General features: G+C 46.1%; 1 protein-coding gene across 2 annotated transcripts in view; it reads left to right on the top strand.

Annotated features, from left to right (window-relative positions):
• Positions 1 to 18,570, top strand: part of NSMCE2 (NSE2 SUMO ligase component of SMC5/6 complex) — a 287,424-nt gene that overhangs the window by 99,928 nt on the left and 168,926 nt on the right. For both annotated transcript variants that reach the window (XM_075352874.1, XM_075352875.1), the window contains exon 3: positions 16,529 to 16,635. In XM_075352874.1, coding sequence (XP_075208989.1) covers positions 16,529 to 16,635 — 107 coding nt within the window. The remainder of the gene's footprint in view (positions 1 to 16,528; positions 16,636 to 18,570) is intronic.

The raw sequence follows: 18,570 nt of genomic DNA, 5'->3' as shown, positions 1-18,570 counted from the left end.
GACACACCCCCAGTGCACCTCCAGCCTAATTTGCATATATATTTACAGTCATATGAAAAAGTTTGGGCACCCCTATTAATGTTAACCTTTTTTCTTTATAACAAATTGGGTTTTTGCAACCGCTATTTCTGTTTCATATATCAAATAACTGATGGACTGAGTAATATTTCTGGATTGAAATGAGGTTTATTGTACTAACAGAAAATGTGCAATCCGCATTTAAACAAAATTTGACCGGTGCAAAAGTATGGGCACCCTTATCAATTTCTGGATTTGAATACTCCTAACTACTTTTTACTGACTTACTAAAGCACTAAATTGGTTTTGTAACCTCATTGAGCTTTGCACTTCATAGGCAGGTGTATCCAATCATGAGAAAAGGTATTTAAGGTGGCCACTTGCAAGTTGTTCTCCTATTTGAATCTCCTATGAAGAGTGGCATCATGGGCTCCTCAAAACAACTATTAAATGATCTGAAAACAAAGATTATTCAACATAGTTGTTCAGGGGAAGGATACAAAAAGTTGTCTCAGAGATTTAAACTGTCAGTTTCCACTGTGAGGAACATAGTAAGGAAATGGAAGAACACAGGTACAGTTCTTGTTAAGCCCAGAAGTGGCAGGCCAAGAAAAATATCAGAAAGGCAGAGAAGAAGAATGGTGAGAACAGTCAAGGACAATCCACAGACCAGCTCCAAAGACCTGCAGCATCATCTTGCTGCAGATGGTGTCAATGTGCATCTGTCAACAATACAGCGCATGTTGCACAAGGAGAAGCTGTATGGGAGAGTGATGCGGAAGAAGCCGTTTCTGCAAGCACGCCACAAACAGAGTCGCCTGAGGTATGCAAAAGCACATTTGGACAAGCCAGTTACATTTTGGAAGAAGGTCCTGTGGACTGATGAAACAAAGGTTGAGTTGTTTGGTCATACAAAAAGGCGTTATGCATGGAGGCAAAAAAACACGGCATTCAAAGAAAAGCACTTGCTGCCCACAGTAAAACTTGGTGGAGGTTCCATCATGCTTTGGGGCTGTGTGGCCAATGCCGGCACCGGGAATCTTGTTAAAGTTGAGGGTCGCATGGATTCAACTCAGTATCAGCAGATTCTTGACAATAATGTGCAAGAATCAGTGACGAAGTTGAAGTTACGCAGGGGATGGATATTTCAGCAAGACAATGATCCAAAACACCGCTCCAAATCTACTCCGGCATTCATGCAGAGGAACAATTACAATGTTCTGGAATGGCCATCCCAGGCCCCAGACCTGAATATCATTGAAAATCTGTGGGATGATTTGAAGCGTGCTGTCCATGCTCGGCGACCATCAAACTTAACTGAACTGGAATTGTTTTGTAAACAGGAATGGTCAAATATAACTTCATCCAGGATCCAGGAACTCATTAAAAGCTACAGGAAGCGACGATAGGCTGTTATTTTTGCAAAAGGAGGATCTACAAAATATTAATGTCACTTTTATGTTGAGGTGCCCATACTTATGCACCTGTCAAATTTTGTTTAAATGCGGATTGCACATTTTCTGTTAGTATAATAAACCTCATTTCAATCCAGAAATATTACTCAGTCCATCAATTATTAGATATATGAAACTGAAATAGCTGTTGCAAAAGCCCAAATTGTTATAAAGAAAAAGGGTTAACATTAAAAGGGGTGCCCAAACTTTTTCATATGACTGTTTATACTAGATTGCTCATGATTAGCAAATAGGAGATGAAAAAAATAGAATAATTTTTATGATTGTTGTATACCGATTGTTATGATTCAATGACCGAGGAGGATTAAAAGGGGCAAAAACTAGGAAACCCAGAGAATCACCAGAGTGGTTGGAAATTCAGCTGGCTGCAGACCTGTAACTGACAACACAACTAGAAGTAGCCGTTGGACTTGCCTACGATGACCTTGTCACCTCAACACAGCCGGAGAGCTAATTATTCCTAAAGAGAGGAAAACAAGGAAAGCTAATCTGCCTCGGAGCAGTCCCCCAGAGATATAGATAGTCCCCAAACATATAAAACTGGGGAGACAAGATGAAACACAGTACACAGGTAGAAAACAGATTCAGTAAAGATGAGGCCCAAACTATATAGGAAAGGACAAAAAGGAGCACGGTCTGCAGCCACGCAATACCCTAAAAAACCAACACACCTGATAGGAAAAAAGCTGAGACCACACGGCCTCTCCCCCCACTATATCAGTACTCTGGTGTTACTGGGATCCAAGCAAAACACTAATATAGAGGAAGGACTGAAATTAATACCAAGCATGACAAAACAAAAATACATAGCAGAATATGGAGCTGGGTACACAGATCTAGCCAGCAGGGAATAATCCAACTCCACCCAGAACTCCACACAAGCAAAACCAGGAGACAAGCCTTAGTACCACAAAAATAAACAAGAAGAAAATGGAAATAAACCAGCAAGAGTTATATAGACCAAACTTATCTGTAAGGAGTTCAGGTGGAAACCGAAGATCGTGCAGGCTCCAGAATGTACACAGCACCACAGGAGACAACATTGATAACCGGCCCAGACCAAGAGAAAACTACTCAGTTATATAGGCCCAGTCTGAGCAGCCTGATTTCCAATCATCAGCAGCTGTCTGGCTTCTGTTAAGCAGACCAACTCTACTACCAGCACTGGCCACAAGAGGGAGCCCCAACCCGGAACCCAGTCCAAATGTGTTCACAACACCGATGTTGCATGGTGCGGCCCATGATGGTTGTATACTGCTGTTACATGGCGCGGCCCATGATGGTTGTATACCGCTGTTACATGGCGCGGCCCATGATGGTTGTATACTGCTGTTACATGGTGTGGCCCATGATGGCTGTATACCGCTGTTACATGGCGCGGCCCATGATGGTTGTATACTGCTGTTACATGGCGCGGCCCATGATGGTTGTATACTGCTGTTACATGGTGTGGCCCATGATGGTTGTATACTGCTGTTACATGGTGTAATATACTTTAGATTAAGTAGGAACAATAAGATAAAAGTTAATGAAAACTTCTGCCATATTTAAGACCTGTCTGCCTTGTGTAAATATTAAGGGGTGACCTTGTCTCTTCTCTCTCCCGCTTCTGTCTTCACCAGAATAATCCTCCTCCGGTTCAGATTGAAGCCGGTTACAATACAGTAAATGGTTTGTTAATCTGCTGACAATGCGGCAAAGCGGAAAGTGTCAATCATCCCTGGTGGCGGCCATCGGTGACCTTAAATCCGCGGCTCACATTTGATGAACCTATACTTTTACGTGTATCATAGCAATTTCCAATATATGCTGTAAATCAGGTTTCACATTCTGCTTTCTTGCTCCTTCGATGTCCCTTTTTTTATTAAAGGGGGTGGCTTTTTTTTCCCCCCAAAATGAATGTAGAGGGGGGGCTCTGCTATATACCCTAATTTAGCCTAAGAGCCTTCACCCAACTCAGGAGAGCTCAGCACATTTACACTTTGCATTAAGAGCTGATTTTTTTTTTATGGGTCCCATGTAATACCTTGTTTCCCCTGTGGAGGAGCTGTGGGAGGTTTGCTGTTGAATTCTATAGATGACAGCTCTATGCTGGAGGTTCCTGCAGGGGGGTCACCGCTCTTTTAAGAAAACGGGATTGCCTAAAGCCCACAGCCCATATAAAGTGAGTCTGTCACTGTTGTACAGAAATCTCTAACAAGCGCATAATATTGGGGTTTAGTGGCCGATGTTCTCTGATTGGCCCAGAGATATCACATGATCATGAAAGGAGCATCAGCCGTGACTACTTGGCGGTTCTTAGCCGGACAGGCAGGGAGGTGTACACTTCAGCATTTAGACAATACCTTATAATATTGTTTGGGCAAATTCAGCTCAGTGGCTCCTTGTTCCCTTTAAGGAGGACCCCTCATATCTTCTGGACCTGTTTATTCTAGTAAATAATCGAATTTCCCATATTACATCAGCTATTTTTCTTAGAACGGTCCATCATCCTGTTCCTACTGGAAATGTATGAATATATTGACAACTGGGTGTTACCAGTTGGGCAGGGATGTCCCTACATGGTTCAATTAGGTTTTGGGGTCTTCCCCCTCCTTGCACTATGGGAATAGTAACCCCCTGTTCTCAATTTATTCATACCTTTCCAATCGGAATAAGAGAGGAACAACACAATGCACAGTTTTCAACAAACAAGGATCCGTTATTGTTGTTCCATGGAGAATGTGATAATGAAGTAAGATAGCAGGTCTTCTTCCAGCTACCGATATGCATCATCTGTCTCTTGGTTGGAGAACTCTGCAGATAAGTACCAACAATCCTGTGCCTGCCCGTTCTGTCCCTACCTGATGTGACCATGTCTATGGGATAGCGGTAAACAGGGGTTTCTAAGCTGTCCATCAAGCTAGTGGCCCCCACACTATCCCTAATCTCAGGGATACTTCTGATGGTGGGGATGCCTGAGTCTCCTTCCTGGCCCCGCTGCTGACTAGTCCTGATCTGATTCCCCCTTCCCCTCCTCCCCCAGGGAGAGATGGGACAGGAGTGTGATGAAACTCACAGATAAAGACAGACAAGGGAAAACCAAAACTTTGTAACACAGCACGCATACACATAAGTAAAGACAATAAGAGATTCAGGAGGAAAAACAAGAGCAGGAAGGTACAAAACAATAGGAGTAAACTGCACAACTGCACTAAGAAATAAGCATGATTTTCACCAGTAAGTCTGCGACACAACACCTCACAGAGAAACATAGAAACTATAGCTGGCATGGGTAGAAGGTTTCAACCAGCATAAATAGGAGGGGAGCAGATGTGATAGGTATCCCCACAACATGTGTCCAAAGGAGCAAGCAGACCAGCAGAGACATACTCTTACTACCCTGCCTATGAATCAAGAGACAGACACAGACAAAGAGACAGACACAGGGAAACAGACAGGGAAAGTGACAGACAGGGTAAGAGACAGACAAAGACAGGTAAAGAGAAAGGGAAAGAGACAGAGGGAAAGAGACAGACAGGGAAAGAAACAGACAGCGAAGGTGACAGACAGACAGGGAAAGAGATAGATAGACAGGGAAAGAGATTGAGACAGACGGCGAAAGAGACAGTGACAGTCAGAGACAGACAGGGAAAGAGACAGACAGACAAAGAGAGAGAGAGACAGAGAGATATATACAGAGGGGGAGACAGACAGAGAATGGGAGAGAAACAGAGAGACAGTTACTATCCCGGGCAGCGGATATTGTGTGCAGAATAAATTTTTGTTAATACATTCTATTTTGTTAACAACAGTTATTAACCCGGGCGAAGCTGGGTAGTACAGGTAGTCTAATATATAATGAAGAAAAAGGAAAAAGCCAGCACTAAATGTGCACTTCAGCACAAAAAATTCCAAACTATACTTATTATAAAAATTTTGAGATTTTTGGCAAAAAATTGCAATTTCTTGAGCTACACCGCCACGTCACGGCAACTCTCATTTGGGGCAGTCCTGCACTAAAATATTTTTATAAAATGTGCCATACGGCCTCACATATGAATAGTAGAACTGCTCTTAGCAGCACTCACCTGGTCTATTTCAATCCCGTACCCATGACTGAGTCATGGCTGTGGGCGGGACAGGTCCAAGCAAATGCTGCATGAAGTAAATAGCCTGTGGACAGGGCCTGATGACTGAATGTGAACAGTCACCAACCGCCAAAATCTAGACAGGTGGAATACATTCCAAATTGGAATGAGTCTAATATATAAAGCTGAATGTGTGTGTGTGTATGTATGTATATGTGTATGTCCGGGATTGGCATCTGCACCGTCGCAGCTACAGCCCCAAAATTTTGCACACTCACACTTCTGGACCCCGAGAGCGTCATAGGCTATCTTTTGAGGGGAGATTTTAACCCCGCGCTTTACAGTTATTCACCAAAAAACCTGCCTCCATTAAAGCGAATGGAGCTGGGAGCCACAGTGCAGCCAGAGCTTCAGAAGAATGCGCAGCCACGCCCTTAAAGGGAACCTGTCATCAGGAATTTGGCTTTCAACCTAAACGTTTCCCCCTCTGCAGCTCGTGGGCTGCATTCTAGGAAGGTTTTTGTACTTTTTGTGCCCCTTTTTAAACCAAAATAAACACTTTATAAACTTGTACCTTTCTGTTTGAAAATCTTGTTAATTTTCCATGGGGGCGGGCCGTGTGGCGTCCGTTGCTGTAGCTTACGCCGTCCCCCATGCTCCAAATCATGCCTCATAACGCCGCCCACTGCGCCGAGGTCCCGTGCACGCCGGGACACCTAGTGACGTGGTCGCAGGCACGAGAGTATGGGCGGCGCTGTGATTGCATCGCAAGTGCCCGCCCATACTCTCGTGTGCGCGCTCTCCCCTCTGTACGTCGCTCAGATCCTCTGCTTCTTCTGTGCTCCGCTCCTCCCATCTATTTCCTGCTGCAGGGTACGATGGGAAGGAGGTGACGTCGGGCCGGCGCAGAACGCTGGAGGCAGTGGGGGAGAGCGCGCACACGAGAGTATGGGCAGGCACTTGCCATGCATTCACAGCGCCGCCCATACTCTCGTGCATGCGATCACGTCACTAGGTGTCCCGGCGTGCACGGGACCTCGGCGCAGTGGGCGGTGTTATGAGGCATGATTTGGAGCATGGGGGATGGCGTAAGCTACAGCAACGGACGCCACACGGCCCGCCCCCATGGAAAATTAACAAGATTTTCAAACAGAAAGGTACAAGTTTATAAAGTGTTTATTTTGGTTTAAAAAGGGGCACAAAAAGTACAAAAACCTTCCTAGAATGCAGCCCACGAGCTGCAGAGGGGGAAACGTTTAGGTTGAAAGCCAAATTCCTGATGACAGGTTCCCTTTAAATGGAATGTTGGCGTGTCACAATGCAGCCAGGGAAAGAGACAGACACAGACAGGGAAAGAGGCAGACACAGACAGGGTAAGGCTATGTGCGCACGTTGCGTAATTGCATGCAGTTCCGCTGCGATCTGCACCGCAGCGTAACTGCATGCGTCCTGTGTCCCCAGCACAATCTATGGAGATTGTGCAGGAGACGTGCGCACGTGGCGTATTAGAGCGCAGCGCTTCGACTGCTGCCCGAAGCGCGCGTTCTAAGAAGTGACATGTCACTTCTTTCGTGCGCTCTGCATGTAGCCCCCGCTCTGTCTATGGGAGGGGCTACATGCAGAGCGCATGAAATCAGCTTTCATTTCTGCTGCGATTTGAAGCGCACATGTGCTCTTCAAATCGCTGCATACATTTCTTCAGGGACAGTACGCAACGTGCGCACATAGCCTAAGAAACAGACATAGACAGGGAAAGAGACAGACAAAGAGACAGAGACAGACACAGGGAAACACGGACAGACAGGGAAAGAGAGGGAAAGAGACAGACAGGGTAAGAGATAGACAAAGACAGGTAAAGAGACAGAGGGAAAGATTGAAAGAGACAGACAGGGAAAGAGAGGGCAAGAGAGAGACAGGGAAAGAGATGGATAGACAGACAGGGAAAGAGATTGAGATAGACGGAGAAAGAGACAGGACAGACAAAGAGAGAGAGAGACAGAGAGATATAAACAGAGGGGGAGACAGACATAATAATTACATTTTATATCTTTGTTTTGTGGTTTTTGTGTGCAGAATACATTTTTGTTAATAGATTCTATTTTGTTAACAGCAGTTATTAACTTGGGCAAAGCCGGGTAGTACAGCTATATTATATAAATTCATTACACACAGAGGGATCTATTCCTATCTAATATATAAAGCTGAATGTGTGTGTGTGTGTGTGTGTGTGTGTGTGTGTGTGTGTGTATGTATGTCCGGGATTGGCATCTGCACAGTCGCAGCTACAGCCACAAAATTTTACACACTCACACTTCTGGACCCCGAGAGCGTCATAGGCTATGTTTCGAGGGGAAATTTTAAGCCCGCGCTTTACAGTTATTCGCCAAAAAACCTGCCTCCATTAAAGCTAATGGAGCTGGGAGCCACAGTGCAGCCAGAACTTCAGAAGAATGCGCAGCCACGCCCTTATATGGAATGTTGGCGTGCAGCCAGGGAAAGAGACAGACACAGACAGGGAAAGAGGCAGACACAGACAGGGTAAGAGACAGACAGGGAAAGAGAGGGAAAGAGACAGGGAAAGAGAGGGAAAGAGACAGACAGGGAAAGAGAGGGAAAGAGAAAGATACGGAAAGTGACAGAGATAGATAGACAGACAGGGAAAGAGACAGACAGAGAGAGAGAGAGAGACAGAGATATATACAGAGGGGGAGACAGACAGAGAATGGGAGAGAAAGAGAGACAGTTACTATCCCGGGTAGCGCTGGATGCTATGTTTTGAGGCGAAATTTTAATCCCGCGCGTTCTAATTTACCAATCAATTTTGCCCCTATCTACCTAATGGGGAAAAAGTGAAACGAAAAGTGTTGGGGGCAAATTGACAGCTGCCAGATGTGAACAAGGGGGATTAAAGAATGAGAGCAATGGCGCCAAAGAGTATATACCGTACAGCTGCTAAGGTGGGGCCCCGACATGGGATACTCACCACACTCGGGGGTATGAACACACACACAATGCGCCACACACTACCACGTACTTGGACACATATACCACCCTCAGCACACATCTCACCACACATACACCAACCTCACCACATAATCGCCCTAAACACACACAAGTCTGGTATTATCCTTCACAAATAAAAATCTGATTAATAAGCAGCCAAACTACAAGAACAACAAATGTACCACATAGGAAATACGGCAGCTGTCAGTCACATGACCTGTCTATATGTGTATGTGTGAGCTAATATATACTGTCAGGGGGAGGGCTTTCTGTTGCCTGGAGATTTATCAGGCTGCCAATAGCAACCAATCACAGCTTAGCTTCTATTTTGCTACAGTTAATCTATCTGAGCTCTGCTTGGTTAATATAGGCAACAATTTAATAATTACATTTCTATCTATTTGTGTTGTGGTTTTTGTGTGCAGAATACATTTTTGTTAATAATACATTTTATTTTGTTAACAGCAGTGCCGGGTAGTACAGCTAGTATATATATGTATGTGTGTGTATATGTATGTGTATATGTATATGTATATATATATATATATATATATATATATATATATTATTATAAATAATAGTTTTCAGATCCATGACAATTCATAAAGCCCTAAGAAAAGATTTACAGGATCCTTGCCCAGTGGTCACAATTCACAACTAGTCGGTGCAAGTTGGAGCACAGCCCTTCGAGTCTCCTCCTGTCTGCTGGGATTCCTAGCGCCTCTTCTGGTTAATCACCTTGTGCCCATTGGTCAGCAGAGGCGCCACTGATGGTGGCAGGAAGGAGTACGTTTTCACGGCTCCCATAGACTACCTTTGTGGTCACTATACTAGGATCCTCCGCTCTACCTACAGTTTAGCGTGACCTCTTGCTTCTCCTGTGACCTCTTGCTTCTCTTATGTCCTCAGTCCACCCCAGTGAACGACCGGATGAGTCACTCCATTGTTTATTCACTGCCAGGCAAATAAAACCATGTTTCACAATTCACCATCTTTTATAGGCGATTACCATCCGTTCGCTTTTATTTTGCTGATTGTGGCCGGTGAGTCACATCAGATACACGATTGCCTCATTGTCGTCCCCCAAAAAAAAGCAAATAAAAATAACTGGAGGAAGTGTCGGAGCGCGAGCGAGCCCATGACATTGCCCAATGAATAAATGAAAGAAAAAAAAGCTTGCATTGCAAAACTCGCCGTTTTTTAAGGAACTTGGAAAACACCTACAATTCAGACGCTGGGATCTGATTTCATTCACAAAAGCTGAAATCCGTTTACAGGAAATCTGAGGCGTAAGAAGACTCTGAATGTGAAGATGAGTTACGGAGAATACAAGGAGTGGGGTCCGGAGGAGGCTTTTTAGTTTTGCACGCATTTCCTGCTGCTGTAGTTCCATTTCTTACAGGTAGAGGGTGCTATAACTAATACATCGGGCTGTACAGGTGAGCGGCACTAGAAGCCCTAATCCCACTGTGTAATGCAGGCGACGTGCAGCTCTCCAACCATGTATCCGGAGCAGTCAGCCAAGGTTATGGTGCTCTGCTCGCCAGCTGACTCTGTACTAAGGCTATGTTCACACAGGATGTTTTTCTTGCTTTTTTTTTTTTTGCAACAAAACCTGATCTCTTGGCAGTAAAGAAGCTGCATTTTTGCAGCATTTTTCTTGGCGTTTTTGTTGTGTCATTTGTAAACAGTACATGTTTAAATAAAGTTATTTTCATTGCAAAAAAAAACACAGCTGCACTTTTACTCATTGCTTTCAGTTATGACTAAAAGCTGCAAAAACATTGAAAAAAAACTAACATGCTTTTTACCATTTCAGTCAGGAAAAAAAAAAGCAAGTAAGGCCCTGTGCGCACACTTCGTTCTTTGCCACGGATTCTGACAGTATGAGTTTTGTTCCATATCGGACAGTCCTGTGCATGATGTATGTACAGAGGGGCACATGGCAAAGGCTTATGTCCTGATTTTGAGAATCATACGGCCTTTGTATTCTTTCTAGAAGAAATGCCTCCTTCACGTGGCGCTTGGCACAATTGTTGTCTTGTGGACTCTTATTACATCCAATATAAAATTAAAGGAAATCGGTCACTCCCATAAGTGAGCCCATTTAACATTATTATACACATTTCTGTATAAATCAGTACCTCCGTCAAGCAAATGAGGCTTTTTATTCCATTATGCTAATTAGGGAGCGCCCTTAGCGTTGGCTGAGCAGTTTCAGCGCACCGTCCGCCCCCCTGAATTTGGATACTTTTGCCTATTTCCTTTCACTTGGGGAGGAAGCGGGTGCAAGCGCTCACACGCTGTTACTGTCACGCTATGCACAAGGAAGTATCCAGCATACGGCTGTGTCTAGGCAAGGGAGAGATGGTGACCCCTGACTAAGCCTACGGCTGGGCCCGGAGTTCCCTGCGCCGCCCTAGATAGGTTCTGCACCTATGCGCCGAGCAGGATACCTGACCCTAGGCTGACCCTGATCTGGGCCCTAAGTAGGGAGCGGACGGGATAAGTTCTTTGTCATCCCCACTGAGCACTAAAGGACACTCAGGGATAACCCAAAAGGGAAGGAAACAACAACTTATCTCCAGATGTCTCAGGACGAGAAACTGCAAACAACCAGGTTACACCAGAAAAATGCGAGTTGACTGCTTGCACTGGAGACTTGTAAAGGGTATTAGGCTATGTGCGCACTTTGCGTCGAGGTAGTTGCAGTTCAAAAAGCATCCTCTGGCAGAAAGGACAATGCTTTTGGCTTTAGAAATGCACGTACAAAGCAAAGAAAGTAGCCTATGCGCACCTTGCGGTTTTCAGAGTTTTTAGTGCTTTTCCGGTGCTTTTAAAAACGCTGCAGTTTTGTATTAAATTGAATGGATGGGAAACACAGCCAAAATGGCAAAAACAATTGACATGTTGCTTCTTTAAACGCTGAGTTTGTGCCCAAATATATGCAAATTAAACGCAGCGTTTTGAACAGCATAGTGTGCACAAGAAAGCTCAATGTCCCATTGACTTTGCTTGAAAAGCATAACGCAAGCATTTTGGCATGAAAACGCTGCAGTTGAAAAAGCAGTGGAAAAGCAGGTAAAAAAGCAAAGTGTGCACATAGCCTTAGACCTATCAGCAGCATGGTGTATGGAAAAATGAGGGTATATATAGACACCAAGAACGTGCTGATGAAAAGCAGCTGAAAAGGTGAGGAACTCTGCAGGGTTCTAAAGAGAAGGGGATGAAAACCAAGCAGAGGGGAGATACATAGGATACCAAATACACTAAGAAGGAATAATAGAAGGTCAGGGAAAATTCTGTGCAGCTAAACGCTGTGATCTTCTATAGCCAGACACCACAGGACTGTCTATCACCTGTGACACACCCGTAATAGTTATGTTCCTAGATTGATGCATGTGCACACAGCCTTCTCTGCTGCGGCTGCAGCAGAGTGGAGAAAAAGGTACGTGTGCACTCTGATTTAGGTAAGCTGACACTGAGCGCAGGCACCAGCTTTTTCCCAAGACAGCGCTAACTCTATGTAACCAAGGACTGCTCAACACCAGAGAGGGAGGCGGAAGCATCCAAATTCAGGAGGCAGAATGGTGTACTAAAGCACTTGGCTACACCAAGGGTGCATCGCACACCTAATTAGCATGATAAGATAAAAATTGTTTTTTGCTCAAATGAGGGATAGATTTATATAATCCAGGTACAGTGTTATTTGTGATGGGGCTAAGTCCCCTACATGAGTATTAACAGACTCCCAGTAAATCCTCCGTACAGTCAGTTTCGCTATGCATTTGTACAAAATTCGTGTCCCGAGGATACCACTGTGGAGAGTGGTCCCTTCTATTTGTGGTGTCATAAGATCACAGCGCTGGACTTCATACACACTTGCTCAGGTTAATACTGCTGGCTGTGCAGATTCTCCTTTATCCAGCTCTGCTAGGGTTAAGTAGATCCGCTGGTCTCCTGACCTCTGAATGAAATCTATGGCCAGCTGTTCTCTATTGTTAATTATCTCTGCTATAAAGGCTTCTCTCCTAGCCCAGGTAAACTACTGGTGATAGTTTCTGCTTAGCTTGCCTCTAGAGAGAACCTCTGAGCTGTGGACCAGGAAGCCATTCTGAGAACATTTGCTGTGTGACAGTTGTGTTGTTTTCCTTTCCTTAGTCGTTTTTTGGTTTTGCCCCTCTGGTCCGTTCCTCATTATTACCTCTTGTTTGGAGTGCTTTGTATGATTGCTGTTTATTTTACCCCTGTCTGTCTACTCCTCTCTGTGTCTTTAATCTAGAGCAGGACTAGCGTTCCCGCTGCCCTGCCTACTATACGAGGCTGAGTCCAGGGAAAGACAGGGATAGGCACGTGATCGGTGACAGGGGGAAAGAACCCTTATAGGGATGTTGGGGAGTGCAGGGATCAGTCTCGGGTGAGTTTAGGAGGGTACTCTGCTCGCCTTTCCCGTTGTATCGTGTACCCTGTGTGTTGTAGCACTGGCTGGGAGTTCTCGTGTACTTGGCGAAACCCCGGTAGTCACTGCATGGCAATTCATTTTATGGCATAGAAGACATTGAGGTGCTCTAACAATACAACGTATATAAAGTCACGTGACGGCCCGCACACTTCCCAGCTGGTAATGGAATTGCTTACTACTCACATTCATTTCCAAAACTGATTTTTACAAAAAAATCGAAGTAGAAAAAATAAACAATGGGGCAGACGTAGTGATGTGCCCACACTTTGACTATGGCGGTCAATTCATCAAATTTTTTCTCATAGTGTTCCACCAATTCTTTTAATTAGTTTGCATACTAAGGGGTGTGGCTTAGAGTAAGGGGCGTGGTTTGGATATGGGGTGTGGCTTTAGGAGGGATGTGGCTTAGCTAAAACGGGTTGTGCTGTCATATTAGCCATTGTAAGCTCAGACTGGACAGTCCTACAGCCCACACATGGTCATGGGAATGGTTACTAAAATGTTACTAAATTGATGGTCGTTATTTATTTGACTCACTCATATAGCGCTATCCTATTCTGCAACTCTGTACAGACATCATCAATGTCCCCGTTGGGGCTCACCATCTATAGTGCCTAGCAATAGGTCTTTGGAGTGTGGAAGGAAATTGGAGAACCCTGAGGAAACCCACGCAAAATTGCAAAGTATTTGTTTCCCAAATGACGTTTTTAGAACAAAAATCCCTCCAAATCGCCAGCCTTCTGTATAACTTACTGCCTGTTGTCAAATGTAATGTGCCGCAAACCGCAAAGATGCCAGAATGGAATTGTCTCTCTACAAGGAATAGGGCCGGGCTTTTCCTTTTTGTTGCAAATATATGTGAGGATTCGTCCCTATAGGAAATAAGGCAGATATTTGATTTTACAGGAAGTGGGGGCATGACATTTTCTCTAATTGAAATGGGGGGGCTTTGTCTTTCTGTGGGTGTTGGGTTTAGTCTCTACAGGAAGGGGGGTTTACTTTATACAGGAAGCGGGGGTGTCTTTTTCTATCTACAGGAAGTGGGTCTTTGTCTCTACAGGTGGTGTGGAAGGGGTTTAGCAGGAAGTGAGGACAACGCTTTGTTTCTCTCTACATGAAGTGAAGACTGGTCTTTTTCTCTCTTTACAGGAAGTGAGGGTGGGTCTTTATCACTGTACAGGAAGTGGGGGTGGGTCTTTATCGTTGTACAGGAAGTGGTGGGTCTTTATCGCTGTACAGGAAGTGAGGGTGGGTCTTTATCACTGTACAGGAAGTGGGGGTGGGTCTTTATCGCTGTACAGGAAGTGGGGGTGGGTCTTTATCGCTGTACATGAAGTGGGGGTGGGTTTTTATCGCTGTACAGGAAGTGGGGTTGGGTCTTTATCACTGTACAGGAAGTGGGGGTGAGTCTTTATCACTGTACATGAAGTAGGGGTGGGTCTTTATCATTGTACAGGAAGTGGGGGTGAGTCTTTATCACTGTACAGGAAGTTGGGGTGGGTCTTTATTACTGTACAGTAAGTGGGGGTGGGTCTTTATCGCTGTACATGAAGTGGGGATGGGTCTGTACAGGAAGTGGGGATGGGTCTTTATTGCTGTACATGAAGTGGGGGTGGGTATTGTTGTACAGGAAGTGGGGGTGGGTCTTTATCGCTGTACAGGAAGTGGGGGTGGGTCTTTATCGCTGTACAGGAAGTCGGGGTGAGTATCACTGTACAGAAAGTGGGGATGAGTCTTTATCATTGTACAGGAAGTGGGGGTGGGTCTTTATCACTGTACAGAAAGTGGGGATGGGTCTTTATTGCTGTAGAGGAAGTGGGGATGGGTCTTTATTGCTGTAGAGGAAGTGGGGATGGGTCTTTATTGCTGTAGAGGAAGTGAGGATGGGTCTTTATTGCTGTAGAGGAAGTGGGGGGAGGGATTTGTTCATGAAGTTAGGTTAGTTTTAACAGGAATTGCGGGTGGATCTCTATATTTTTCTACAAGAAGTGTGGGTAGTTCTTTATATCTCTTTTTACAGGAAGGGTTGGTAGGTCTTTGTATCTGTACAGGAAAGTGTGGAAGGCCTTTGCCTCTACAAAAAGTGGAGTTTAGTTTTAACAGGAAGTGGGGGTGGGGCTTTGTCTCTCTACAGGAAGAGTAGGTGGGGTTTAGTCTCTTGGTAATGGGTAGTGGAGGTGGGGCTTTGTGTTTTGTACTGGAAGTGAAGGTGAGGTTTAGTCTCCACGGGGGGGGTGGGACTTTGTCCTCTACAGGAAGTGGGGGTGGGTTTAGTCTTCTTGAAGTGGAGGTGAGCCTTTGTTACTGTACAGGAAATGAGGGTGTGGTTTAGTCTCTACAGGGGATGGAACGCTGTCTGTCTCTTTACAGGAAGTAGGCCAGGGCTTTGTGTACAGGAAGTGGGGCAGGGCTTTGTGTACAGGAAGTGGGGCAGGGCTTTGTGTACAGGAAGTGGGGCAGGGCTTTGTCTCTTTACAGGAAGTGGCGCAGGGCTTTGTCTCTTTACAGGAAGTGGCGCAGGGCTTTGTCTCTTTACAGGAAGTGGCGCAGGGCTTTGTCTCTTTACAGGAAGTGGCGCAGGGCTTTGTCTCTTTACAGGAAGTGGCGCAGGGCTTTGTCTCTTTACAGGAAGTGGCGCAGGGCTTTGTCTCTTTACAGGAAGTGGCGCAGGGCTTTGTCTCTTTACAGGAAGTGGCGCAGGGCTTTGTCTCTTTACAGGAAGTGGCGCAGGGCTTTGTCTCTTTACAGGAAGTGGCGCAGGGCTTTGTCTCTTTACAGGAAGTGGCGCAGGGCTTTGTCTCTTTACAGGAAGCGGCGCAGGGCTTTGTCTCTTTAAAGGAAGTGGCGCAGGGCTTTGTCTCTTTACAGGAAGTGGGGGTAGGGTTTAGTCTCTATGTGGGAGGCGCTTTGTCTTCATAGGAAGTGCAGAGGGAGTTTCGTGTCTACTGGAGGTGGCGGTGGTACTTTGTCTCGCTGCATGAAATGTGTTTGGGTTTTTTTTCCTCATCTACAAGAAGGGAGGGATGTGTCATTGTCTTTGCTGACTCCCTTGTCTGTAACAATGCATAAAAGTGTAACCAAGGCTTTGTTTTCAGTTCAGGGCAGAGAAACCACAGGATAATGGCAGGTGCACTATATCCTGAAAAGTAAGCGAAAACAAGCTCTAGCACCTATAGTGCTGTCAGAATGCTGATAAAGAGGATTTTACACACAGAAATTGGATGGCAAAATACAAATCATGATAATTGGGACAGACCTTGGGTGTATTTGAGTACTAGGAACACCAAAAGCAGTTTGGAGAGGAGAGCTAGGCCATGCTGATCTGCTGGGTTTTGTGTGAAGTGAGCAAAAAATAAACTGTAAATGCAGAGAGGGAGCGTGAGGAGGACTTGTACCATTTCATCTAGTTTGCACCGATGCATCTCCCCTCTTATAAAATGTGGGCCAAGGTGAGAAACCAATGTACGAATAAACCTGACAACCCTTGTGTGTCTTCTCAGGTGAGGCCGCAGAGGTGGACGGCATGGAGTCCGTCATGCTGGAATACGCCACGCTGAACAGGGATCTGAACCAGTATATCAGTGCGGTGGAGGAGACCCTGCGGAAGGTAATAATGGGGGGCATAGGTTGATCCCTATCGGTCAAACATTAGCTTTCTCTCCTAAGGATTTCCAATGTATAAGCCCAATAAAACTTATTTTATTCATCCACAGAAAAAAGGAGGACTGCCCCAGACTGCAGGAGCAGCGCTCTTCCATCTGTGCAGACTTGCTAACATCTACTATTTCCCTGTAGATCGTCAGCTCTTGTGCACCGGGTTCTGTTACATCTGTGTCTCATATGTTATCCGATCCCCGTCATTGTGCCGTGTTATGTAAAACACACGCTGGATAATAACTCGCTCCACCTGTGATTTTCTAGGAAATGTCCAGTGTGTGCGCGGGCAGTGATGAGAACCAGCGATGTCAGATAACACGCAGATGTGAGCTGCAGGTCTCCGCCACGGCGGGAGGAATGCGGTCCGGCCTGATGCCTTTCGTGGTTACTGTCGGGTCACAATGGCGTTACAGGGAGCAGCTACAACAAAAAAAGGGTGAAATAATTCCCCTATGTGTGAACTCAAAACTCCCTGCTTGTTACCTAGGTTACCGGTCACCGCTGCAGTCTGTCAGTGGTTGCCAGTTTCCTAGGCAAGGAGCACTCATTTACAAACTCTTTGGTATTGAGCCCGTAAGCACTGCTCTGAACAAGACAGATCTCTAGACCCGGCCCGCTTCATTGCCCCTCTCATCCTACAATGCGGTTGTCATCAAAGAGCGCACAGTTCGGACTTATGCTCCTTCAATTCATGATGATTTATGCGCAGAAAATGCAAAGTTGAAATGAAATACAAGCAAGAAGGAAAGAAGGGGATCGCCGTGGCAGGCTTTATTGCAGGGATAGCCGTGGCAGGCTCTATTGCATGGACAGCTGTGGCCGGCTCTATTACAGGGATAGCTGTGGCCGGCTCTATTACAGGGATAGCTGTGGCCGGCTCTATCACAGGGATAGCTGTGGCCGGCTCTATTACAGGGATAGCTGTGGCCTGCTCTATTACAGGGATAGCCGTGGCCGGCTCTATTACAGGGATAGCCGTGGCCGGCTCTATTGCAGGGATAGCTGTGGCCGGCTCTATTACAGGGATAGCTGTGGCCGGCTTTATTGCATGGATAGCTTTGGCCGGCTTTATTACAGGGATAGCCGTGGCCGGCTCTATTGCAGGGATAGCCGTGGCAGGCTCTATTGCAGGGATAGCCGTGGCCAGCTCTCTTACAGGGATAGCCGTGGCCAGCTCTCTTACAGGGATAGCCGTGGCCGGCTCTCTTACAGGGATAGCCGTGGCCGGCTCTAATACAGGGATAGCCGTGGCCGGCTCTATTACAGGGATAGCTGTGGCCGGCTTTATTGCACGGATAGCTTTGGCCGGCTTTATTACAGGGATAGCCGTGGCCGGCTCTATTGCAGGGATAGCCGTGGCAGGCTCTATTGCAGGGATAGCCGTGGCCAGCTCTCTTACAGGGATAGCCGTGGCCGGCTCTCTTACAGGGATAGCCGTGGCCGGCTCTAATACAGGGATAGCCGTGGCCGGCTCTATTACAGGGATAGCCGTGGCCGGCTCTATTACAGGGATAGCCGTGGCCGGCTCTATTGCAGGGATAGCCGTGGCAGGCTCTATTGCAGGGATAGCCGTGGCCAGCTCTCTTACAGGGATAGCCGTGGCCGGCTCTCTTACAGGGATAGCCGTGGCCGGCTCTCTTACAGGGATAGCCGTGGCCGGCTCTCTTACAGGGATAGCCGTGGCCGGCTCTCTTACAGGGATAGCCGTGGCCGGCTCTAATACAGGGATAGCCGTGATCGGCTTTATTACAGGGATAGCCGTGGCCGGCTCTATTACAGGGATCGCTTTGGCCGGCTCTATTAGAGGGATAGCCGTGGCCGGTTCTATTAGATGGATAGCCATGGCCAGCTCTGTTACAGGGATTGCCGTGGTCGGCTGTATTAT

The sequence above is a fragment of the Anomaloglossus baeobatrachus genome, chromosome 6 (assembly GCF_048569485.1).
Source record: "Anomaloglossus baeobatrachus isolate aAnoBae1 chromosome 6, aAnoBae1.hap1, whole genome shotgun sequence".
Classification (NCBI taxonomy): domain Eukaryota; kingdom Metazoa; phylum Chordata; class Amphibia; order Anura; family Aromobatidae; genus Anomaloglossus; species Anomaloglossus baeobatrachus.
The sequence above is the reverse complement of the archived record's forward strand: the minus strand, read 5'-3'. Positions and strand labels throughout refer to the sequence as shown.